At 47.4% G+C, this 25378-nt stretch overlaps 1 protein-coding gene across 1 annotated transcript; it reads right to left on the bottom strand.

Annotated features, from left to right (window-relative positions):
• Positions 1-1391: 1391 nt before the first annotated feature.
• LOC131566979 (tumor necrosis factor ligand superfamily member 8-like) lies at positions 1392-21860 on the bottom strand. Its single transcript, XM_058818450.1, has 4 exons — positions 21675-21860; positions 13790-13835; positions 2769-2843; positions 1392-2171 (listed from the first exon to the last, which is right to left on the bottom strand). The coding sequence occupies exons 1-4, from the start codon at positions 21810-21812 to the stop codon at positions 1774-1776; spliced, it is 657 nt and encodes a 218-aa protein (XP_058674433.1). The 5' UTR covers positions 21813-21860; the 3' UTR covers positions 1392-1773.
• Between the last annotated feature and the right edge of the window lie 3518 nt (positions 21861-25378).

Genomic DNA, 25378 nt, shown 5'->3' with positions numbered 1-25378 from the left:
TGAGGAGATCCCAGAGGAGGTTCCAAAGTCATGGGCAGGGTCAGCTGACTCTTTTAAAAATAAATTTCTCTATGCTAAGAGAAAAAGAAAGAAGAAAAAACTAAATCCATGTTTTTTGTTTTTTTTCTTTTTGATGTAGTTTTCTTTTCTTTTCTTTTCTTTTTTTTTTTTTTTCCTGAGTCATTAACAGCAAAAGGAAATTTTGGTTGCATCAATGTTCATCAAAACAGAAAGTGGGTATCTCTAACAGTGAATCATATCAGCTCCTGACCTTTAGAAAGTGTCTGGTGTAATTTGAAGTCACCTGGATGGATGAGACAAAACTTCATTGATATGCACCATCAGTTTCTGGTGATGTAAAACAAGAAACAAATTTCTGCTCTGAGGAATATTTGGAGTGTGCTCACACAAACTGAGCTCCATCAGTCACCAGCATCCAGTGAGCTTGGGTGATAAAGCACCAGGCTTCTGGAGCCAGAAACTCAATCTATGACTAAATGTTTGCTGTGGAGAGTTTGCCAAGCTGCAGTCATAGAAAAATGTCAGTTGTGCAAGGAGAAAAACTCTAATAATGGTGAGAATAGGCCTTCCTGGATTCCCAGAGATGAAGGGAAAAGGGAAGGACTGAACTGGGACCAGCTTTGGGAACATCTTGGTCCCTTCTCTCCCCACACTGTAAGAATGAAATTGCAAATACATGTCTGGGTTACTGCAATTCATGGAATAAGAGGGCTGGAGAGTTTTCTTTTATCCTGAATTCTCTAAATATTGCAGGCATCCAAAGAAGCTCCAATACCACCCATCCCCTGGCCTGCTCAGACATCCCAGCTCTCAGCTGAGGGCCAGTCTGAAACTGTTTGTGAAAGTGTGGAGTTTGGGGAAGTGTGGAGCCCTGGCTTTCCAGGCAGTGCTGGTGCTGGAGGAGGATTCCCAGCCCAGTGTGTTCTGTGCCAAACTGGCAGGGCAGCACTCGAGGAAAATGCATCCTGATGGACTTTGCTATCTGCCAGATTGGCAACTCCATTGCTGTTTTAATGTTGAACGTAATAAAGGTCTGAGAACCCAGGGGAAAACGGAGGCTGAGCACTCTGCTTAGAAATTCTGTCCCAAAGAGCTTTATATTTAAATAGAAAAGATGGATAAATAGTGACAAGGAAGACACTTGAAAGAAACGACATAAAGTCCATAGCAGAATGCAGCCCAGAAATATCCTGTAAATCCCAAATCTCCTATGTCCTGCCCCGGAGTTTCAGCTACCAGCCCAATAGTCAATAATTTCATCATTTCTGCTGTTGCACAATGAATCTGCTCCAGAGTTGTCACTGTGTGGCCGTGGTAAAGAAAAGCTTTGACTACAAGCTTTGACTGTTGGGTTTTTGAAAAGACTGGGTTAAAACACTACTCCATAAAATAGAGTTAAACACATTTCCCCATGTCCTGAGCACATGTGCCAGCAGTTTATGGCCCTAAAAATCTCTGTATTGTGGATTCTTGCCATGATCTGGCTGGGTTTTAGTCTGTGTTTGCACAGATTATTTTGAAGAACCCTTGGTGGGTTATGTGCTGGATAGTCCAACAATCCCACCCAGAACCAGGCCAGGGAACCTGGCAGCTGCGGCTCTTCAGTGTTTGTTTTTCTGGGACACTCACAAAGTTCCTTGTTCACCCTAGGGATGAGGTGAGGTGTGAAATTTAAACCAAGGTGGTGCCTAGTGAAAGCAGGCTGGTGTTCAGAGGAAGGGTCTGGGCAGCAATGGGAGGTCAGGGAGCTGCTCACATTTCATCGTTGTACTTCAAGACCCCAAGAACATTTTCATTGGGAAGAGAAACATCATTCAGGAACTCAGGATGGTTCAGTGTCACTGATATTTTGTCCTCCTTGTCCAGGTGTGTCAAGTGCAGCTGGATCAAGGTCTTAAAAGTCTCGTCCTGGCACGTTTCTGAGGCACAGAACGTGGACAACGTCTGCCTGTCCACCCTGTTGTTCACCAGGAGCTCAATCTTGAGGTCGATGGGGCTCTTGGAGCAGTTGGGAAAGTGAAAGTTGAAGTTGCAGAAGATCAAGTAGAGGCCGTGTTCCCTGATCACCAGCTCTGGGCTCTGGCACTCGATGCCCTCACAGATCCCCTTCTCCACCAGGCTCAGCTTGGAGCTGTTCACTGTCCTGGACACTGCAGGGAGAACAGAGGGATGTTAGCTCTGAGCTCCACCGAGCTCCCTTCAGCCCTAGGACACCTCCAGCAGGGTTTCCTGCTAAAAGGAGACACCTGCCCAATGGTTTCCTGCAGGAAACTGCAGGAAAACCCCTGGAAAGACAGCTGGGAGCTCACACATGGAGGTGGGGCACTAAAAATTCCAAGGATTTACTCAGCCCGTGGGAAATCCAGGACAGCGAAATGCATGAGTGTTCATCTCCATTATTTCCCCACTTGGCATTTGAAGGGAATTCTTAGAGGTGTACATTCATGTACTTTCCATAATTCATGAAAAATGGACAGCTCATGGAGGTGTACCTTCCTCTGTGGGTATGCAGAAGTTGAATCTTTATTTCCTTTTATGTTTATTAAGTTAAAATAAAAGTTTCTACTATCAGATAGGGGTTTGCCAATCACATTCCAAGAGAGCTAAGGAATTTTTTCCTATAAAATGCCATTTTGGAAAAAAAAGGCTATTTGCTAGTAAACCAGTGTGAATGACATGAGCAGCTTTTCAGACAGCTCTGAAATTTCCTTTTCCCAACCCTCTTCCCCCCTGGACTCCCCGCTGACCTCTCATGTAGGCAGCAGTTCCATTGGCTGCTGGAACACTCTGTAGGATCCTCAAATAGTCTTCAAAGGTGTTACCTGAAGAAAACAACAGATTAACTCATCGCTTCTGAGCTTTTCTTTAATTTTTTGGTTCAATAAAATGCAGCCAGCACTTGGTACCCCACTTCCAGCATGGTTCTTACTCCTTGGCTGAGGATATCTGAGCTGCCCAGGGAATTCAGAGCATTGTCACTCAGCTGGTAAATCTATAACAACCTAAAGCTCTGGCCGATTGCAGCTCTCAGCCGTGAAAAATTAAATTCCTTACCCTGCTTCTTAAAAATAAGAGTGATTGTTTTAAATTAAAAGAGCGTGTATTTGGAATAGATACAAGGAGGAATTACAGTGAGGGTGGGCAGGCCCTGGCACAGGGTGCCCAGAGCAGCTGTGGCTGCCCCTGGATCCCTGGCAGTGCCCAAGGCCAGGCTGGACAGGGCTGGGAGCACCTGGGACAGTGGGAGGTGTCCCTGCCATGGCAGAGGGTGGGATGGGATGGGATTTAAGTCCCTTCCAACCCAAACCAGTTTGGGATTCTCTGATTCTATGAAACAGAAATTATGTGCACCTAAGCTTAATTTAACCAAGTTGCTTTTGTGGTGCAATTACAAAAAGCTTTTAAACATTTAAGTGGGACATAGTGCTGAAAATGGCTCTTTGAGTGCTTTTGGAATGTTGCTCTGTTCCCTCACGGTTAAAATGTGGATTTTACCAGGACTTTAGCATGTTTATAAAATCCTAGAGTGCTTTGGGATGGAAGGGACCTTAAAGCTCATCCTGTTCCACCCCTGCCATGGCAGGGACACCTTCCACTGTCCCAGCCCTGCCCAGCCTGGCCTTGGGCACTGCCAGGGATCCAGGGGCTGCTCTGGGCACCGGGGACCCGAACGCTGCTGCTGGAGGGGCCGAGCCGGCCCCGCTCCCCCCGCAAACCCCGAGCCCGCCCCAAGCCGCGGGTCCGAGCCCGGGGCAGCGGCCGAGAGCCGGGAATGGCCCGAATCCAAAGCGCCGGGACCGGGAGGAGCAGGGACTGCCCCAGGGGGGACGGCTCCGTCCCTCGGGAGCTGCTCCATCCCTCGGGATACAGGAGCTGCTCCATATCTCGGGAACTGCTCCGTCCTGCGGGAACTGCTGCATCCCACGGCATACAGGAACGGCTCCATCCCTCGGGACACGGGAGCTTCTCCGTCCCACGGGATACGGGAACTGCTCCATCCCACAGCCGCGGGATCTGTTCCCTCCCACGGGATGCAGGTATTGCTCCCTCCCACTGCCTCGCGGGCTGCTCCGTCCCACGGCCGCAGGAATTGCTCCATCCCACGGCCGCGGGGACGGCTCCATCCCACGGCCGTGCCCGGCACTGCAGGCGCCCGCAGAGCACCGAGGAGCCGAGTCCCGGCACCGCATCCCGGTGTCCCATCCCCTGCATCCCGACACTTCATCCCGGTGTCTTGGCACCGCATCCCTGTGATCCAGATCCTGCATCCCAGCCCCTGCTCCCTGTGGTATTCACATGGCTTCTGAACAGAAAGAAGCTGGGAGACAAGCAGAGAAGAAGGAAAACACAATTCTTATCTCGCTTGCTGTGCCTGTGTTGTGCCAAAGCAGAATGCAATATGGAGACTGTTTACCCACAGTGAGGATGTTTTGTTCCCTTGGCCTGTCAGGGCCAGGTGTGTGTAGGGGACTGTTATGGGACAGTGAGGAGAGAATCAGAGGTGATGAGTGCAGGGTGAGCAGTTGTTAGCAAGGGTGAGTGCAGGGCAGTTCAGTTTAGATGAAATGTATATAGTACAGTATAATAAAGTGATTAATTAGCCTTCTGATGATGGAGTCAGATGCGTCTTTCTCTCTCCATTTCATCAGAGTCATCTTTGATTTACAATAGCTTCCCACTTCTCCCCCTTGCATTTCACCTCCTTTCCATCCATATTCCTGCCTTCTATCTCCTCTCTGTGTTTCCTCCTCTCACCACACTAGATGTTCAGTTAATGCCACTGATTATCCATCCCTGGCAGTGCCCAAGGCCAGACTGGACAGGGCTTGGAGCAGCCTGGGACAATGGAAGGTGTCTTGCCCATGGCAGGGGTGGGATGAGATGAATTTTAAGGTCTTTTCAAACCCAAACCATTCTATGATTCAGTCAATGATTCTGTGATTATTCTGTCTTTATTCTGCATGACACAGAATTGTCCCCTAGGACACACAGGTGTGTCCATCCAGGAAAACAGTGCACATCCCAGTGCTGCAGCCGGACAGGTGAATGGTTATTTATCCTTGCATTTGCTCTCCTTTACATCTCCTGGCCCTGCTGTGGCTGTGGAAGTGCACAGGAGCTCAGATGGCAAACTGGGAATTTTCTGTGTTCCATTCCACAGCTGAACACCAAGAATAAAGCAGGAAGGAATTTCAGTAAAGCTTTTAAAAATAATACTCCCTCTCCCTGGGTACACAAAACTCTGAAGTTTTCCTGTGACTCTGTTATAAAACTGATACCACAGTCTTCAATCCTACAAGGGTCTCTGAAGGAGCAGTTAATGCACAAAACCGAGTTCTAAAACCTGACATTACATGTTGTGTGTCATGATCCTCACATGTCCCACTCTGCTCGGTGCTGGTGTGGCCTCACCTCAATCCCTGGGGGCACTTTTGAGAGTCACAAGGAAAGAAAGATCTAAGGTCCAAAGGAGGGACACGGGGATGGTGAAGGGTTAGAAGGGGCCCATGAGGAGCAGCTGAGGGCTCTGGGGTTGCTCAGCTGGAGCAGAGTGAGGGCAGAGCTCCCCGGGGCTGCAGCTCCTCCCGAGGGGCAGCTCCCATCTCTGCTCTGGGCCAGGGACAGGAGCCAGGGCACGGCTGGGGCTGGGCCAGGGCAGCTCAGGCTGGAGCTCAGGGCAAGGTTCTGCCCCCAGAGGGTGCTGGCACTGCCCAGGCTGCCCAGGGAATGGGCACGGCCCCGAGGCTGCCAGAGCTCCAGGAGCCTTTGGGCAGCGCTGCCAGGGGTGCCCAGGGTGGGGCTGCTGGGGGGGCTGGGCAGGGACAGGGGTGGCACTGAATGATCCCTTCAGTCCCTCCCAGCTCAGGATATTCTGTGGTTCAATGATTCTAACAAGAGCTCTATTTATATGCAGTGTGGGATAAGGATCTTAAATTTCATAGGATTTCTGAAACTGGGGTAATGATAAGAGATTTAAATCTCCAGACCCTTGCTGTATCTACATGACCTGATTTCTGAGGGAGTTTTGATAACAAAGATGGACAAATCGGGAGAAGCTGGTCCCACACCCAAGTTCCCCCGACTGAAGGGGGTTGGTGTGTTGTGTATTGCACCCTTTGCACACTCCACTGGTGACAGAAACTGTGGATATCTTGAAAAAAATGTGATATTCATCTGATTTCAGTAGTTTAAAGACTTTTGTGGTGAGCAGGAGCTCACTGCTCTCCAAGAATGAGTAAGTTATGTACCCAAGTCCCTTCACCATTCTGGAAATCCCCAAAGAAAAACCAAAACCTGCTTTCCTGGTGTTAGTCATGTCAATTTGGTGTTTTAGTGAGGGCACAGGCAGAGATGTGGAGATATGGCTTAGGATGGGCAGAAACCCTTGTGGCCCTTATTTCAGCTGTGGTGATAACAAGAGTCTGGTAACACAATCAGCACCCTGAGCCGACTCACACTCCTGTGTGTGCAGGAAGGGGGAGATTATTTACAGAAACTCAGTGGCATTTAGGGGGTTTACCCTCCAAAGGCTGAAAATCCCCTGCTGCAGCAGCAGCAGCAGCCCTGCATACTGTGCCAAGCCAAGGGCTGAGCCTGCCCACAAAGTGCCCAGAGCTGCCCTGAGCTGCTCAGGGTGTCCATGGATTCTCCAGAGATCTCCCTGCTCCGACATGGCTGCACTGTGCATTTCCAGAGCTGTATTTAACATTTACTGCTGTCAGCAAGTTTTGTGTTTAAAGTGGGTGACATCAGCTGCATTAGTCAGAAAGGAAATTATGGAAAAAAATTTGTTTTACAGAGACAGGTCTGGTCCTCACTCTGCTGAGGCAGCTTATAACTGTTTTCTACTTTTATTTCTCAAGTTAATTCTTTTATCTGAAACATTTCAGCTCAAGCCAAGAGAAGCTGAAATTCCCTTCAGGACTGATCGATGGATGTGCTCACATGGCCTAATTGGCTTTGCACGAGTCATGGTGTAAATCAGAGCTAATCCCTCTGCAGTCAATGGGATTAGATGGGTTTAAAAATACTGTGAGAGGAGGAAAAACAAAGCTACATCTGGGGCTAAGGAGCAAGGAGAACACACTGGTTTGTGTTTCTCTGTGTGCTGTGAGGCACAGCCACTGCAGATCTTCTGTTTTAAGGAAATCTGCTGGGTTAGGGAGGGGTCTCAGGGGGAAACCCTAAAAAAGTTATCAGGAGATCACTTATTTTTGACTCTTTTGACCCCTTTTATGGGAGGATGGGTATCCAAAGGGTGCAGCTCCAAGGAAAACAGCCTGGCTGTTTCCAGGAGGTCCATGCAGCTTTTCCCCACTGAGAAAAAATGGGGCTAAAATGGGACTGGGAAAAGGGGCTGGGAAATGGGGCTGTGAGATTGGACTGGGAAATGGGGGTGGGAGATGGGACTGGGAAGAAGGGCTGGGAAAAGGGACTGGGAGATGGGGCTGGAAAATGGGACTGGGAAAAGGGGCTGGGAAATGGGGCTGAGAGATGGGACTGGGAAATGGGACTGGGAAAAGGGACTGGAAAAAGGGACTGGGAAATGGGACTGGGAGATGGGACGGGGAAATGTGATATTTATCTGATTTCAGTAGTTGAAAGATTTTTGTGGTGAGCAGGAGCACACTGCTCTCCAAGAGAGAGGGAAATGGGGCTGAGAGATGGGACTGAGGGATGGGGCTGGGAAACAGGACTGTGAAATGGGGCTGGGAAATGGATCTTAGAGAAGCTGCAGTTCCCCTGAAACCCCAGAATTTCACCCTGAGGTACAAAATGAACCCCTGGGGGTCTCTCAGAGCATCAAAACACAGCAGCACCATGTCCAGCCAGGAGGGCTCAGGGACACGAGGACACAAGGGCTGCTGCCAGACAAGTCCCAGAGGATGTGGCTGTGCTGGGGAAGTTCTCTCTGCTGGCTGCCTCAGTTTCCCCACCTCTGAGACGGGTCTGAAGGAGCACCAGCAAAGGGCACTGAAACCACGAGCTGAAAGTGGCTCTGTCAGCATGGAGGGTGCTGCTACCCAGGCATGGAAAGCCCCTCGAGGGGGGCTCCTGAGGCTTGTCCTGCTCCCAGCCATGTCCCACAGGTGACATTCCACTGCCAAGGGGGTGGCATCACCTCTGGCTGGGGGCAGGCACAGGAGCAGGGCAAAACCCTGAATTATTCTGTGAGGTAAAGAAGGAAAAGCAGGCAACAAACAGCTTTTGATTCCTCTGTAACCCCCGTGGATTTAAGTGCTTATGAAATTAGGCAAGGTGATGTCACACATCTCTGCAGCATGCCAGAGTTAGCTGAATTTGCCTTATTTTTATTTCTCAGCAGCCACTCCCTGAAGTCCCTGTGTCTAATTTTAACCCTCTCCTGCCAGTTCAGTGCCCTGCAAACAGCAGCCAAGGGACTGGCCCAGCCTGTGATGCTGTGACAAGTGACAGCTAGGTGACATCCCCTGCTGGGCTCTGTGACAGAGCTCTGGGCTGTGCCTGTCACACACACACCGAGAGCCTTTGGACCTCCAGAGCTGCCACTCAGGCCTGAAGGGGACTGAACTCAGCTGCCAAATTTCCCTCCAAAACCAGAAATTAAAGAAATATCCCTTTTTTCCCCCACCAAATTTAGGAGGAACCTCTGATGAATTCCTCACTGCACACCTGAGTACTGCCAAACCTGTGGAATTTTAGGTTAAAACTCTTCAAATCTCTACCTGCTTGTCAGTGTAGCAAAGGACACATAATATCATGAGTTATTATTAAACATAAACATAAAAGTAAATATAAATATAATTTATAAATGTAAATAGGCTATAAATATAAATATAAATATAAATATAAATATAAATATAAATATAAATATAAATATAAATATAAATATGTGTGTTTTCATATATATTTATATCTATTCATATATACATATTTATTCACACATATAGATTTATACATATTCACATATAGCTTGTGTTTTTAGTGTTGGGGAGAGGGCAGAGCCACCCCTGAGCACTCTGAGCAATGCCCATCAGCCCAGCTGTGATGCCCACAGCCCGCCCTGGCTGTGTGTGTGCATTTCCCCAGATGCTGGCCTGCAGGAGGCCTCTGCACTCTTTCTAGCATTTACAAGTCCAGGCTTGCCCAGGGTTTTTCAACCTGAGAAACACAACTGCTCTGGGTCACATTTATGCACCCAGACACCTGCCTGGACTGAGGCTGACAAGGGAAAACCTTTTTGGCTTAGTGTGAAATATCCATTTCTGAGGAAGCCACTGCTGTGGGATGGGTGTCTGATGCCCTGCATTGTCATCACACAATCACAGGGTCATCGAGGTTGGAAAACACTTCCAAGATCATCAAATCCAAGCTGTGCCTGGTTCCCACCTCATCCCCAGCCCAGAGCACTCAGTGCCACCTCCAGCCCTTCCTGGGACACCTCCAGGGATGGGCACTCCAAACCTCCCTGGGCAGCCTCTGCCAAGGCCTGATCACCCTTTCCATGGGGAAATTCCTGCTGGTTCCCTCCTGCTGGAAATTCCTGAGGCCGCTCCCTCTCCTCCTGTCCCTGTTTCCTGGAACAGAGCAGGCATAGCAGGGATGTGATCAGGATGTCTCTGGCTCATCTGGAGGTTGCTCTGAGCCTCTGTGGCTCAGCTGAGCCAGATCTGCTGGATCAGGGAATCAGCCAGGTGAGGGAAAACACACTCTGGTTTTGTGGCTGCCATGAATAAAACAGCAGCCAGCTTAGAACCCCAGGATCATTTAGGCTGGAAAAGGTTTCCACATCATCTAGTTCCACCTGTGCCCAATCCCCACCTTGTCCCCAGCCCAGAGCACTCAGTGCCACCTCCAGCCCTTCCTGGGACACCTCCAGGGATGGGCACTCCAAACCTCCCTGGGCAGCCCCATTTGATGTTTAACAACATTTTCCATGGGGAAATTCCTGCTGGTGTCCACCCTGAGCCTGCCCTGGCCTACCTTGAGATCATTCCCTCTGCTCCTGTCCCTGTTCCCTGCAGCACAGCCCGACCCCCCCGGCTGTCCCCTCCTGTCAGGAGCTGTGCAGAGCCACAAGGGCCCCCTGAGCCTCCTTTGCTCCAGGCTGAGCCCCTGCCCAGCTCCCTCAGCCTCTCCTGGGGCTCCAGCCCCTCAGGGTCCCCTTGCCAGGAGGGGCCAGGACTGGACACAGCCCCTGAGGTGCCCCAGCAGTGCCCAGGAAGGGGACATTAAATGACTCTCCTGGTCCTGCTGGCCACTCTGCTCTTGATACAGGCGTTTTCTCCTTTTCCCAGCTCCCTCAGCTGCTTCTCACAGTGTTGGGATCAGATTTGGCTGCAGAAGGCCAAACTGCTCTCAGACACAGCTGCAGATCTGGAAAGTCTCCTTGGCTCGTTGGCTTCAGCCTCATTTTCTCTACAGTAGCAGGTTTGAGACTGTCACCTGTATTTTATTAATTTCTCAGAGCCACATATTTTTTGGGAACAAATTTCCCATTAAAACTGAAAGCAGAGTGCTGGATTTCTTTTCCTGGTTTGTCGAGTGTCAGAGAAAAATACCTATAAATTGTGTGTGTGTGTGTTCATTTGTATCTGCAGGGTTTTATTTTTTCCCTTTTGTAAATGAGAAGATATTTTGATACCAAATCTTTGCAGCTCAAATAACAAGAAAAGCCATCGGCCCAGATTACACAATTCCCAGTGAAATGAGGCTCAGAGGCCAGCAAGGAGATGATGAGGGCTGTACCTTTCCGGGTCATCAATTTGTCTGTGAGTTCATTTTCCCTCTAAAAAATGAACTTAACAATACCCCTCAGATCCACACTAATGGATGATTTGTTATTTGTGAAATGGGGATGAGTTTCTGCAGAGAAATGCTTCCACAGAAAGAACATTTCACAAACACTTGGTGATGGATTTCATTCCTCCCCCCTGTTGCTCAGGTACTGCACAGACAGTGGCACGGAGCATTGGAGGAGACTGATCCCATTTTTCACAAACATTTAATGAGCTGACATTGCATCCCTCTCAGCCTGTGCCTGTGGGTTCCTGCAGCCCATCCATTGGGGCCTGACAGCTGAGTCAGGGCTGGAAAACTCCCATAAATCTGCTTTAGTGCCCACTGGTGTTTAGCTAACAATAGAACATAATCTCATTGGGGATTGAAATGAAATCATGGCATTTCCCTGCTTTAATAAGACAATTAATCCCTGTTGTGGCTGGGGCTGGGCTGCTGCTCAGTGAGGTCTCTGCCTGAGTGACCTCAGCTGGACCCAGCACAGAATTGTGTCACAGGATCATGGAATGGTTTGGACTGGGAGGGACCTTAAAGCTCATCCATGGGCACCTCCCACTATCCCAGGTTGCTCCAAGCCGTGTCCAGCCTGGCCTGGAACACCTCCAGGGCTGGGGCTGTGTCCCCCAGAGCATCCCTGAGGTGCTGGCACTGCCACAGGGCTGGAGCCAGGCTGAGCACCCAGCTGGGCAATGCTGGTTGTGGGAATCCACAAAATCAGAGGGTTTTGGGAAAGCTGCAAAAGACAGGCTCTAGAGGCAGTAAAACTGTGATTAGAGCTAAGCAGTAGCCATGAGATTGGTCAGCAGAAAAATTATGTAAAATGTAGAAAAGCAAGGACAAATAGAACAATGGTCTGTGGATTAACGCTTGTCTAGAATAGCTCTCTAAGCTGCAGAAAGTTTATCTAGCAAGATATTAGGAAGTTTGAAGCTTAATAATGGAGCTCTGTGCATTGTGTTTTAAGGCTCACAAGCAGGTATTGTATTTGAAATAAGCAGGCATTGTTTAATCAAAGGTACATGTGCTTAGAGTGCTTGGATAGAACTACTGTCAGTGTGCTTTGGCTTTGTGTGATTGGTCAAAAAACTTATAAAGTGAGTTGTAACATTAAGTTCTTGGTCTGCTGCCTAGGATGTGAGCTGCTGGCATCTTCCCATTGTCATAACCATGTAATGAGACTGATGCTGGAAAATAAAACAGCTCAAGGCAGTTCCCAGCAGCCCTGTCCTGTTTGTGATTTGTACACAGACCCCAGTGACACTGGTTTTTCACTCCCTTGCCCATTTTAACAGTGCAGGAGCCTTGGTTCATGGCCACAAACCACACCCAGTTTCCATCTGGGCTGCCTGGGAGGCAGAATGGATCCAAATCTGGATCCACAGCAACTCCAGCCTCAGCTCAGTCCCTTTCCTGAATGTTTGACCTGCTCCTGCCTCTGGGTGGGACCTGGCAGCAGTGGCCACAATCCCTGCTTGGGTGCCAGCAGCTGACAGAGCTTCCTGTGAGAGGCCCTCAGTAAATTACCCACTGGGTATATCAATTAATTGTTGGGGTACAGAAAACAGAGAGTACTTTGGACCTTCTTAGAAGACATTTGATAAAATGCCTTGGCAAGAGCAAACTGAGGATTCAAAATGCAAGAAGATTCAGACTAGTTTACCAGAAAATGAAAATTACATCAGACTTCTGCAAGCAAGAGATGTTTAAAATGTGTAAGTTTGTTTATGTGATCTTTAACCCAATCATTGTAGTAAAGCATTAGTAGTCTCCCTAAAATAGTATATAAACATTTGTCTCCCACAATAAAATTGGATTCTTTGATCACCTCAAAGTCTTCCCCATCTCTCTGCTGATAATTACTAAGCTCTGCTTTATGCATTTTAAGAGGAAAATAAAAAGCCCTGACAATTTGCTCCCACTTGAATGCTCTGTTACCCTCCAACAGAGACTGATGGGCTGGGAGAGCATCTCAATGCACTAAAACCAACTTTCAGCAGCTCCTCCTGGGGTGGGCTCTCACCAGCAGCCCCCTTTGGTCCCTCACTAATGCATCATCTCACACTGAGCAGCAGAATTGGGAAATTCAGAGCAGGAGGCTGCCTCAGATTGGTATGGACCTAAAGACAGAAATGTTCTGGCTGATGAAAAAGCATCCTGGCCATTCCTCGGGAGAGCACACTGCTCCTGCCTGGCACCTGCCAGCTGCTGGTGAGGAGCAAAAACAGCTGCACGAGTTGCTTCAGCTGAAATAAAATCATATATACATAAATATCTATAAAAATATACATGGTTTATTTATGTTATATATGTGTATACATATATGGGACTGGGCACCAACTTGCATTTGCAAGGAGTCAGATACTGGTGCTGAGAGCTCTGTGAGGCTCATGTCACAGTGTCAGTGACATAAACAGTGCTCCTGATTCCTGCTAGGGCAAAGCAGAATTTTGGTAAATTGTCTCTACTAGACAGATTTTGTTATTTCAGGCTCCCTGTGCTCACAGTCTGCCTGTTCCAATTCCTTGATTTGTTCCTTTTGCTTCCGGTTTCCCCTTGTCCATTCTCGACCCACCCATTCCCTTCTCTCTTTTCCCCTCAAACCAAGAGCTGTTTTGGAATATCTCAAACACATTTTTACCCCTCCCTCGTGCAGAAGAGGACTTTACACACATTTGCAAGAGCCAGCACTTAAAATAAGACTTTAAAATCAGAGTGATGTTTACATCTCCTAACAAAAAGCTCTTTGGAACAGACACCCCAGGGCATATTCAGAAATATTTGTTATTTCCCCAGCCATACACTTACCCAGATGTACTGAGTAAATGGAAAGCTTTTTTCTTGTTTTCATTTTTTCCTCACTAATTCAACTTTTCACCAACAGGAGCCTTTATTGGAAATGTTAAGATGTGCACAATTGACTTATTTGTGCCCCTGGGAAATATTTGCATTAGAGATATGACAAATTGCCTGTGTTCCTTAGGGGTCTTACCTGTCCTGATGGGGTTTTTGATGCCCTCCATGGCAGGATCAGCTTCCTGAAAGAGGGGAAAGAGTAGAGATGGATTATTCTGAGAATGGGAAATACCCAATTCACTGGGTATCCATGCATCTGTGGATCTGAAACATTTCTGGTTTATTCTAACATAGAAAATCGACATTTTTCACACAGCCAGATTTTTTCAGCATAGTAAGAAAATTATGTGGGTTCTGTTGGGGATGTTTCAGAAGCACAAATCCTAAAAAAATATCCCTCTCTGTGTCTTTCAGGGACTGGACAACCTGGAGAGCCAAGTGCTGGGAAAGTTCATCAAAGCCCCAAACAGGTCTGAGCATGACAGTGATGTCCTACCTCACCTTTCCTCCTAATTCTTGCTGAGGTGTAAAACCAAGGGTGAAAATGGCACAGGAAATTCTCCTCAGTCAGCATGTCATGAGAAATTCCCAGAAAACCAGCTCCAGGGGTGAAATGCAGCAGGATTCCCTCTGATGACACCTTCCTGCCACCCAGACACACCCCCCAGAGCTCCTGGCACCTCATGAACACCCTCAAGGGGCAAAATGTTCTCCCAACAGCTGAGCAAAGCACTGGGAGTTCCTTGTTGTAGTAAGGTTATAAGAAAAATTGTAAAGAAAAGCCTCATAAAATCAAAAATTATAAAAAAAAAAAAAAAAGCCTCATAAAATAAAAATTTATAAAGAAAAGCCATATAAAATTAGGCTTGCTCTGGCTGGACTGTCATTTCTTTTAAGTCAAGCTGGCACTGTGTAAGTTCCCATGTGGAAACAATCCTGGTGTGAGCAGTTCATTAGCATAACAATCTGTTCCTGAGTAAAAACCAACTTACACCTGCATAAACTTTATATACTTTATATATATAAACTATAAATATATAATAAATATATAAATAGATAAATATATATAAAATATAAATATATAATAAATATAATAGAAAATAAATATATCAATATATTAATATAGATTTATATAGATTTAATATATTTTATATATTTATATATAAATATAAATAAGTAATAAATATAATATAAATTTTATATACTGTTAGATAGAAAAATGAAACTATCTCTCACAAAGAACTTTTCCTGCACATCTCACTGAGGGTTGGATTGACCAATCCATACAGAATAACAACTTGTTACTGACCAATAAAGTGATTGGCAAGAAAGCTCCTGACCAATGGGAGTCTCACATGAGGCCTGTAAAACTGTATAAAAAGGAGTTCTGTGATTAAAAAATGGGCTTTTTCCACCAGGAAGGAAATGGAGTCCCTGTGATTTATTCCCACAGTTCCTCATTGTGTGTCACATCCCTTCAGTGCCACCCTGGGTGATCCCACAGGGATTTCAGTGACACAGAGAGTGGGCTCTGCTCAGGCTGGGCTGAACCAGCTCCTCTTACCTGGCTGCAAATTACCTGGATTAATTGTGCAGGCTAATCAGGTTCAGCTCAGCACATTGAAAGGGATCCATTAGGATCATTGAGTCCTTCTCCCTGCTCCTCATTACCTAAAATTAAACCACAGGACCTAAAACCTCTCCCAGCTGCTCCTTGAGCCCTGTCAGTGACCCACCTGAGCACCTCCCTGTTCAGTGACCCACCAGGACATGCAGGAAGGAGAAATTTGGGAAGCTCTACTAGCTTTAAGACAACATCTGATATCTCCTGCTGTGGTAGGAACAGCTTCCTCCATAGTGGTGTTACAGCACAAACACCTCATTTCTGTGTCAGAAGTGGATAATGGGTCCTGTGGGGAGGAGGAAGCTGGTTGGACAAGGAGAAAAGCTGTGTTGGATCTGTTTGTGGTACTTAATGTTCTAATCTTAAATGTTTAGGAAGGTTTTTAATTAGATTTTGGCTCCGTGTGGCCACGTTTGAACAGCAGAATGTGGAGCTACATCTGCTCCCAGCAGAGAGTTGTTATCCTTTGGTCTGGTGCCAAATGCTGTGTCCTGCAGAGGTGGCAGAGCTGCTCCCAGGAGGCTGGCAGTGACAAGTTAATGGTTGGACTCACTGATCTTTGGGCTCTCTCCCAGTTTGGATGATTCTGTGATTCTCCGGGAATTTGGAGATCAGTAATTTGTTCATTTTCTCTCCCCACACCTGTGTAAGGCAGGGCAGAGTCACCTCCTGAGCCAATATTTCTCCAGGTGACCTTCCTGAGCTGGGCAGGGAGGTGCTGGACAGCAGAAGAACAGGAACCCAGAGACGGAATTTGCAAAAATGAAGATTTCCAAGCTTTTTGGCCCTGACACAACCTCCTCCCTTGGGAGCTCTCATGGATCTCATCACCTATCACCAAATATTAAACTGAGCAGGGTTTAGGCTGAAAACACCCCCAGGAATCTCTGCCAGGACCTCTCATCCCCTTCCCTTGCCCCTGCCCTGGGCTGTTGTCTCACACACACTCAGGGCACAGGGAAGTGTTGCTGTTCAATGCAATATCTGAACATTCCTGCTCTCTGTGGAGAATTCAGGATATTTCAGGTGACAGAAAAAGGGGGCTCTGCCCCCAGTGAGATTGCACTCAATGAAATCAGGCAGCCAGGGAGGTGTTTGCCTTGCTGGTGGCTCAGAGCCTGCTCTACATTTAGGGCATAAAAACAAAATTAAAATGGACTAAAGGCATTGTGTTCTCACCTGGGAAGGCTCCCAGCACATAGCAAAGCAATTTATTTTAGTGACAATTGAGTAGATACTGAAATAAACCTTTAGGACTTCCTTTGAGATATTACTGGTGTTATTTCTTTCTTTTCCAGCAGCAAGAATATCACATGTAATGCTGTCATTTGGAATGCAAAGAGGCACACAGGAGGAGCCCAAACAGATTAAATTCCACAGTGCCAGCTAAGAAAAAATTCAAGACAACAAATTTCACCCTGTCTGGAGTGATCTGGGGGCTGGTGATGAAAGAGCTCAGTCTTTCCTCAGCAAGCAGAATAATTTGAGTTTGCTTTATTAGAGAAAATGACAATCAGGTGCCAGTGAAAGTGATTTATTTCTTCTTTCTCTTAATCATTTTACAAGAAGCTTTCTCAAGCTGAGGCAGAATAAAGGGTCATTCTAAATTCCTGGGTCACAATAGTGAATATTCATTGAACCAGACACCTCTGATCCTTGTGAGGGTGGGCAGGCCCTGGCACAGGGTGCCCAGAGCAGCTGTGGCTGCCCCTGGATCCCTGGCAGTGCCCAAGGCCAGGCTGGACAGGGCTGGGAGCAGCCTGGGACAGTGGGAGGTGTCCCTGCCATGGCAGGGGTGGGATGGGATGAGATTTAAGATCCCTTCCAACCCAAACTACTCTGGGATTCTGTGAAGTCTTTATCTACTCTAGAAATCCAAGGAAATTCCCCAAAACCAGTGACCATAATGGGGCTGGGCTTTCCTGGAGCAGGTCCTCATGGCAGCTCTGTGGGCAGGAGCTCTTTGGTCCCCTGCCCTCAAAGGAAATGCTTCCATTCCAAAAGAGTCCCCAAGGCTCTCCCGTGTTCCTGCTCAGCCTCTCACCACCATGATTTCAGCAGGAATTTCCCCATGGAAAGGGGGCTCAGGCCTTGGCACTGCCCGGGGAGGTTTGGAGTGCCCATCCCTGGAGGTGTCCAAGGAAGGGCTGGAGGTGACACTGAGTGCTCTGGGCTGGGGACAAGAGGAGATGGGGAACTGTTGGGGAATATGAAACAGAAAAGTCTTATAAATATGATTGCCTGGCAAAAGATTTTGAGAATATGGAAACTATAAATCAGATTTAAATGAAAGCAAGCTTTGAGATCCCTCAGTTACTGAACAACTGGAAAACAATGGTGTGGCCAGCTGAAGGTGATCCCCTTTTGATGGAACAACACCCTCTGCTTGCAGACAGGCCCAAGGGTCAGAGCAGACCCTACAGCTTGGCATAAGGGGCCCAAAGAGGAGTTTGTAGGGTTTAAAATGTAACACAGTGTGGTGATGTAATGATTCTTATAGGCTGTATGTAAATGCCATAGGATTTGTATCTTGTACTAGATTGGTTAGTGAGAATGAGAATATTCAACACAGAAGATGATTTACTGTATTGTAACAGGAACCTCGCGCTCTTACCCTTTTATTCTCTTACTCTTTTTTACTCTCTTACCCTTTTGCTCTCTCACCCTCTCTCCCCTCTCTTCTCTCGGGCCTGCTCTGAGCTGTGTTTGGCAGCTCCCAGCAGGGCCCTGCACCCAGGCCCTTTGCAATAAACCCCAAGTTCCAGACCTGGCTCCAGAGATTTCTCATCCCCACCCGTCCCCACCATCCTACCCCTGACGCTCCTACAGGGAACAGGTTGGATTTGATGATTTTGGAGGGCTTTTCAGTGATTTTGGGTTTTATTCTATGACCCAGCTCTGGCTGGGGAAGAAGACGTTGGGGGCACTTCCTCCTGAGGTGCCAAGAGGCAAAGGTTGAAGCTGGACATGAGAAGAGCAGAAAGCAGAGCACTGTCCCCACTGTCCCTCATTGGATAATGAGCCTCACTGGAAACATGGTAAAAATCAGTTTTTCCTGTGCTGACCAAAGCAACATCCACAGCAAGAGCTGGGCCAGGGCAGTTTTCTCCTAAAATGCCTCCCTGGATTTCCTGTAGTGCTCAATGAATGAAAATTCTGCTTTTAGAGGAATTTTCAGTATTTTAATTTAATTTTATTTTAAAATTTTATTTTATTTTATTTTCCTGTCTGTCAGGGTTGCCACAAGAGGGGGCACCCAGGGCCAAAATGAGTTTTTAGGAGACATAAAAACCCAATGAATAGTGCAGAACTGTGCTGGCTGCTGGATGAGTCATTCACAAATCTACTTCTAAAGGTTCTTAACAGCCTAAAAGAGCAGATCAGCAAATAGAAAAACCTACTCTGACCTTTAGTATTTGCCACACTGCTGATAAAAGGTTTTCCCCACACAATTTAGAAGTTCAATAAATGAAGTCTACAAAATCCAGAGCAGTGATGGACTAACCCAGATCATGGACTCTGGACATCCACACAATTTGTTAATGGGAGGCCCAGGTGTCTGATGAACTTTTCTGTACAGCATCAGACTTGTGAGGGTCTGTGTGCCTTAAAATGACATTTTTCAGCCCTTCCTGTCCCATTCTCTGTCACTGGTTTGCCATGTCTCTCTCTCTATACACACAAATATCTCCAGAGGTGGGTATATACACATCTATCCAGCAAAGAATGCAGCAGGCACAAGGGTGGAGGGTTTAACACACTTATAAACAGTGTTAAGAAGAAAAATGATGGCTCCAGACCACCTTACAGAGACTGTGCTCATTCCAGAGGAAAACTGAGTCACTTGTGAAAGATCAACAATGGCCTGAAGCCAAGTGGTTCTGCAGATGAAAGCTGAAGGAATGAACTGACTTCAGCACTGCAAATAGTTCCAAAAAACCAGTTTAGCTCTAAAATTGACCCTTCCCAGCTATGGCACTAATGTGCTGTGCCACCCTTCTGAAAAACAAGGCGTAAAGGAAATTTCTTGGGGTGCTGGAAAGTGGGGAGGTGTGATAATCTCTGTTAGAGGTGCTGTAGGATTCAGAGAAGCAGCTTTGAATCATAGTTGCCTTTTTCATTCAGCCTTTCATGTTGTGTTTCCCTTCTTTGGAGCACTCAGATTGTGGGGGTTGCAAGTGCCTGGTTTCTGCAGAGTTTGATTTTCCTTTTCCAGTCTGTCTTCCTTCAACTTAAATTAGGCAATTATGAATTCATCAAAAGGCAGCCTGTGATGGGGGCAGGGAGAGTTTGATTTTTTCACCACAAGATTTCTTAATGCTGTGGCACGCAAGGGTCCAACCACTGCATTGTGACCCCCAAACACCCCTTGGAACAGAGGGAAATAAAAGGGTGAGGAGGAAAAAGCATAAATATAAATAAAAGGGTGAGGAGGGTGTGAAGTTACCCCTGAACTCACACACACAATCCAGCTGGCAATATCTGGAGAGAAAACCTCATTGCCCCAAGGAGATTATAACACAAAATAGTGGGTTTTTTGTCAGTTATAAAGAAAATAATGAAGTCAGCTGGTGGTGCTCTGATCCCTACAGCAGCTCAGGGCTCCAAGGGCTCCCCAGTCAGGGCTGGAGATGCTCAGATTCCCCAAATATCCTAAGCCCAACTTCCCTCTGACAGTGCAGCCAGAGCTGAGGTGTTTTTGGAGCTCCCTGTGGAACCTGTCCCACAGAACCAACCCTTCTTCTCTGCTCTGGGAGTTCAGGACCAGGCACAGATGGGGGTGGCTGTTCTGCTTCTGAGCTCCCTGAGAGCAAAACACAATCTGGGTTTCACTGCCAAATTCTCCTCAGAGCGTAAAATTGCTGCTTGATTTTATTTGTTCCTCACAGCCCTCAGCTTTGTATTTCCTCCTTCAGCCAAGCTTGTTTTCAAAGCAGCTGCAATGGTGTCATTACTCTTTTAAGTTAAAACCTTGGCTCTTTCAGCAATCTTGTTCCTCTGGCAACTCCTGTAACTGCTTTATCCTGATGGAGAGGTGATTTAATCCTTGCTTCCATAATCAGTACAAATGAAAGCCTCATTATACAGCAAAGCTGGGGCAAGTCTGTAATTACCTAGACTGTTATTTTAAAGATCTCCCCTGATAGCCCACTATTTCTCACTTAAAAAGCCCCATGTCTCATGTTAACTGTCCTCAAAGTGCTTCTCTTTTGGGAGAACACTGATTACAGGTAAATGATTCCTCTCTTGAAGGAGTATCAGTCAAGCCTTCCTGGTTTAATTTCTGGGTAATGTGCATACACGGGCACACAAATTGCACAGGGTAAATTTAGCAAGAGAAAATATTGAGTCAAAGGATCATATTTTGTTTTCCATGGCCAGTTCCTCCAGCAGCTCTGTGCTGGAGCTTTCCCTCTGTGAACAGTAGTGGGGGTACCTCAGCACTTTGATTTTTGCAATAATATTTCAGAGACTATAAAACTTCTAACCTGATATTTTACCTTGGTGAAGTTGATGGTAATGCCCCTACAAGGTCAGAAATTCACTTTTTATCCTCACAACCATCCATCTCCACTCTGGCTGTCACTGGTTCCCCATCAACCCCGGATCCACTCAAGAGCAATATTTTATTTTAGGATGTTAAAGTGACTATTGGTAGAGGGAAGAGTTGTTTGTGTGTGACCTTGTGTCACTGATATCCTTTCTACAACTCTGGCTCTGCATTAAAAATCACACCCAAGGCAGGACTGAGGGGACAGGGGCCACGAGGGAGCTCCTTGGCCCCCAGCACTGCTCTGGGTGCTTTGGGACAGCTCTGCCTCACCACATCAGTACCACAGGGTGTCACAGAGCTGTGCCTGCGTCCTGCTGCAATCCGTTCCAGAGAACCAGACCAGACCTTCTCAAACACTGAGGTTCTTCTCCAAAGAGCCAGCAGGAGACACACACCAAAGCAGGTGGGACAGAGGCTGCTTGGTTCCTTGGTCAGGAGCCTTTTCTTTCCGTTTACAGAGTAGGAACTGTGTGCCAAGAATAAATGTTGTCTATGGAGGAAGGTTCTCTTTTCCTGAAGTTCTTTTGTCTGTGTTTCATCTTTCCCCTAATTCATGTGTGTGTGTGCATTTATAACAGAGGTAGGAACTGTTCTTCTGGCCACAGAACGAAAAAGAGAAGGGAAGGGAAGGGAAGGGAAGGGAAGGGAAGGGAAGGGAAGGGAAGGGAAGGGAAGGGAAGGGAAGGGAAGGGAAGGGAAGGGAAGGGAAGGGAAGGGAAGGGAAGGGAAGGGAAGGGAAGGGAGAAGAGAAGAGAAGAGAAGAGAAGAGAAGAGAAGAGAAGAGAAGAGAAGAGAAGAGAAGAGAAGAGAAGAGAAGAGAAGAGAAGAGAATCAATCTCTTACCGTCCTCTGGACAACCAGGACCATGATGGTGGCCAAGGCAAAGACAAGCAACACACCCAGGGTGGCGATGATGAAATACAAACAGACTTTGTTAGTGGCTCCAAGCCTCCTGGAATCAGTGTCTTCATTCACATTCATGGCTGATTCATGTGAGTCCTTCACCTGAGAAAGTGTTTGCTCCTGTTCCTGGCACGTTCTTATATAGCTCTCCAGGCACTGCTGTGTGTCTCCCCTCGGTCAGGTTCAAGTTGCAGCCCATCTCTGCTCCTGGCAGGATTTTCCCCCTTCATCCTGGCTCATGTGATCTGGAAAAAAAACTTCATCACTTGCCGTACAAAGAGAGAGGGCCCCGGGGGCGTGAGGCAGGACGCAGCTGTGAGCAGGGGAAGGAGCTTCATGTTCTTGCTCAGGGATTTCTCCACCGAGGTCCTGCGCTGCAGCCGAGGCTTCTGATGTCACAAGGTGCACAGACACCACGATTCCCCGCCCCAGGCTCTGTGAAATGGGCAGATATGCAAATTCTCTTTCATTTTATACTCCCTGCAGCTGCAGTTGGGCTCAGGGAGTCGCCCCGAGCTCTGCCTTCCTGTTGTGCACTGAAAGCTCCGCTGCCTCCCAACAGGGAGCCACCTCCAGAGCTCTGCATCCACAGGTGGCCTTTGGGCAGCCCCACTGTGCCCTGGGGTGCCCCAAGCACAGCATCACATCCAGGGGACGGAGAGAGGGAGGAGATGGATCTGCTTTCTCCTGCACTGTGAGTGCTGGGAGCAGTTTTGGGCACCTCAGCAGGACAAGGACATTGGACTCTGAGGGTGTGTCCAGAGTGGTGAAAAAGGCACCAAGGGCAGGACTTATGAGAGACATCTGAGGAGATTTGGTTTGCTCAGGCTGGAGAAGAGGTGGTTGAGGAAGGACCTCATGGCAGTCCTGAGCTTCCTCCCAACAGGAGCAGGGCAGGAGCTGCTGATCCTGGACCAGCTCCTGCCCTGGAGCTGCACCAGGGGAAGTTCAGAGTGGACTTTATGGAAAGGCTCTTCCCTGAGAGGGTGGCTGATCACAGGAATAGGATCCCCACAGCACTAACCCTGCCCAAGGGGAAAGGAACCTCTGGGTGAGCCTCTTGGTCATAGGAGTTTGTGTTGGACACTGCTGGGAGGAGCAGGGAGTTGGACTCAATCCTGTGGATCCCTTCCAACTCAAAATATTCTATAATTATACGGCTAGCTTTGTCTGGGGAGGTCTGGAGATATTTGGGTGATTGAAGAATTTCACAGAAATGTGTCAGAAATAAATTTCTGATGCAGGGTAAAAGTTCTGGGCAGAAAGGAAGCAGTGACATCAAAGTAGCTGAATGCAGAGGTTGAGATGTGCCCACAGAGGGTGTCAGTACAGGATTATCTGTAGACAGGGAATTCCTGCTCATTTATATCCTCTCTTGGCCTGGGACTATCACCCTGGCTTTGCACAGAGCTCAAGTGAGATTTATCTGGAAACATTCCCCCTCTATTCAGTGCTAAAGGACCCTGCATGTTTTCCGTGGGATGACTCCTGACTTTCTGGCCAGTCCAAGTCAAAAGACACCTGAGTTTTTCTGAGAATGTTCCCAGCTGTGTGTGTGTCCCCTTTTGAATCACATCCATTCAAACCAATTACTTTATTTAACAGGAAAACAAATCGTGGTTGTCTCAGCTAATCCCAATTTGATATTACAAGGACATCAGAGAAGGCAAGGAGAATCTCACCAATGGTCCACCCATCTCAGCACCTTGCCTTTGGCAGAGAGCAACAAGAAATTCCTTGGGAAGAATATCGGACAGGCATTCATTGAGTGCAATTCTCCAGTTTCCTCTGATTTGGGCTCGTGGCCTCCCACATGGTAGAACTTTTAAATTTTAATCCAATTGTTCTTCTTTACACCCCTGACATGGCAGAGTTGTAGCATTTTCTATCATTACCACCATCTTTAATGAAATCACTGGAGCACAGCACTACAAAGGTTTCTACAGATTTGCAAAGCAATGTTTTTCACAGCATCCCTTATCACCATGGGAACAGGCACAACCTGTTTAAACCAGAGACAAAGGGATGAGAAAATGGTCACACTCGGTCAGACCTGGCAGGTTGGATGAGGTGGATCCTCACCTTCTTGGTGGATGCAAAACTTCTGGACAGCCATGAGCAGCAGAGATTCTAGTTCTGGAAATTAACCTTTATTATAAAGGAAAGATTTACAAATTCTTGCCTGTGGAAATTCATTTGACCCTTTAAGGCAGCAAGTACAGAGCAGCAAATCCACTCTTTGGGAAGCAGCACATGGAGATTCCCCACCAAAGTAATCCCCAGCCCTCCTCAGCAATGTGACAGCTCTGAAATGCAGGAAAATCCCAATTCCCAATGTCCTGCAGTGACTCTGGAGCAGGCAGTCAGCACCTCCTGCTCATGACTGAGCAGGTACATCCCTCACTGGGGTAGATGATATTGCATGGGATAATGGAGGTGTAGTTTGTGGGGTGTCACCTTGTGTGGTGTCATGAGGAGGGCCCAGTTCTCAGCGAGCTCTTAGGCTTTTACACTCACACCTGGACTGCAGGTCAGCTCTTCAAACAGAGGAACACCTGTGCTAAACTCATGTAAGCACAACCAGGTGTAGTGGCTGCAAAAGGAAAAGAGATCAGTCAATATCAGTGAGAAAAAATTGGATAAATTTGTGCAAACAAGTGCAATCCAGGCTAAACCAGTTTCTGAGATAAATCTGCTCAGCCCATGAGCACAGCACTGCAAACCCACAGGGTGAGCTGGAATCTGCTGGGAAGGTCCTATAATCACAGAATCCCAGACTGGTTTGGGTTGGAAGGGACCTTAAAGCTCATCCTGTCACACCCCTTCCTGGGCAGAGACATCTCCCACTGTCCCAGGCTGCTCCAAGCCCTGTCCAGCCTGGCCTTGGACACATTCAGGAATTAGGCATCCCCATTAGAGGTTTTGGAGTCTTCTGGCTGTGTGTTCTGGCTCAGAGGTGGTTCCTGTCCTGGCCTTGGATACTCCCAGGGATGGAGCACCCCCATTAAATTGGGATTTTGGGTATTCTGGCTGTGTGTTCTGGCTTAGAGGTGGTGATGTGCTTTCAAACGTGACAACATCACCCTGCACACCTTTCACACTCTCACCTGCCTGATGATGCTCATTCCCAGAGCTCAGTTTCATTCTTCTGACCAATATTGCATCAGTTCTCCCCAGCTCTGATTCAAGAGGTTAAAGAGCAGGTGCTTGCCCCAAAGTTGCATCAGCACGAGCTGTGTCCTCTGCAGCAAAGAGCTTTGCATAAAAGGGCAGAGAGGCAGAAAACAAGGCAACCACAAAACCAGCAGCTCTAATTATTTCTTGGTAGATATTGCAGGTGATTGCCTTTGTCAGGAGAAATACAAAACATCCCAGCCTGTTGTTTGTACTTATTGTTCTGCTCCTTGGCTGAAAGGAAATGAACTCACTGAGAGCTGAGAACCCATCCATGGGGTCACTGGAAATTCACCCTTGACCGAAGCTTTATCAAAGACAATAATGCCCAATTTTTGAGAGATGTGTGGGCACCCAGCTGCCACTGAAATCCAGGGGTTGAAGAGTGTAGGTGCCTTAGAATGTTCCTGGGTTCATATGAACTGTGTCCATTTCTTGTCAAAGCCATCAGCCATGTTTACATCCCAGAA

The sequence above is a fragment of the Ammospiza caudacuta genome, chromosome 21, assembly GCF_027887145.1.
Source record: "Ammospiza caudacuta isolate bAmmCau1 chromosome 21, bAmmCau1.pri, whole genome shotgun sequence".
Taxonomy (NCBI): domain Eukaryota; kingdom Metazoa; phylum Chordata; class Aves; order Passeriformes; family Passerellidae; genus Ammospiza; species Ammospiza caudacuta.
The sequence above is the reverse complement of the archived record's forward strand: the minus strand, read 5'-3'. Positions and strand labels throughout refer to the sequence as shown.

Bases quoted from the DNA above. Each gene is read 5' to 3' on its own strand.
- LOC131566979 (XM_058818450.1), bottom strand. From the start codon at position 21,812: ATGAATGTGAATGAAGACACTGATTCCAGGAGGCTTGGAGCCACTAAC. The intron at 13,836-21,674 runs GTAAGAGATTGA...CCCCTCTTTCAG, and splicing joins TCCTGGTTGTCCAGAGGACG to GAAGCTGATCCTGCCATGGA. The intron at 2,844-13,789 runs GTAAGACCCCTA...TGTTTTCTTCAG, and splicing joins CAAAAACCCCATCAGGACAG to GTAACACCTTTGAAGACTAT.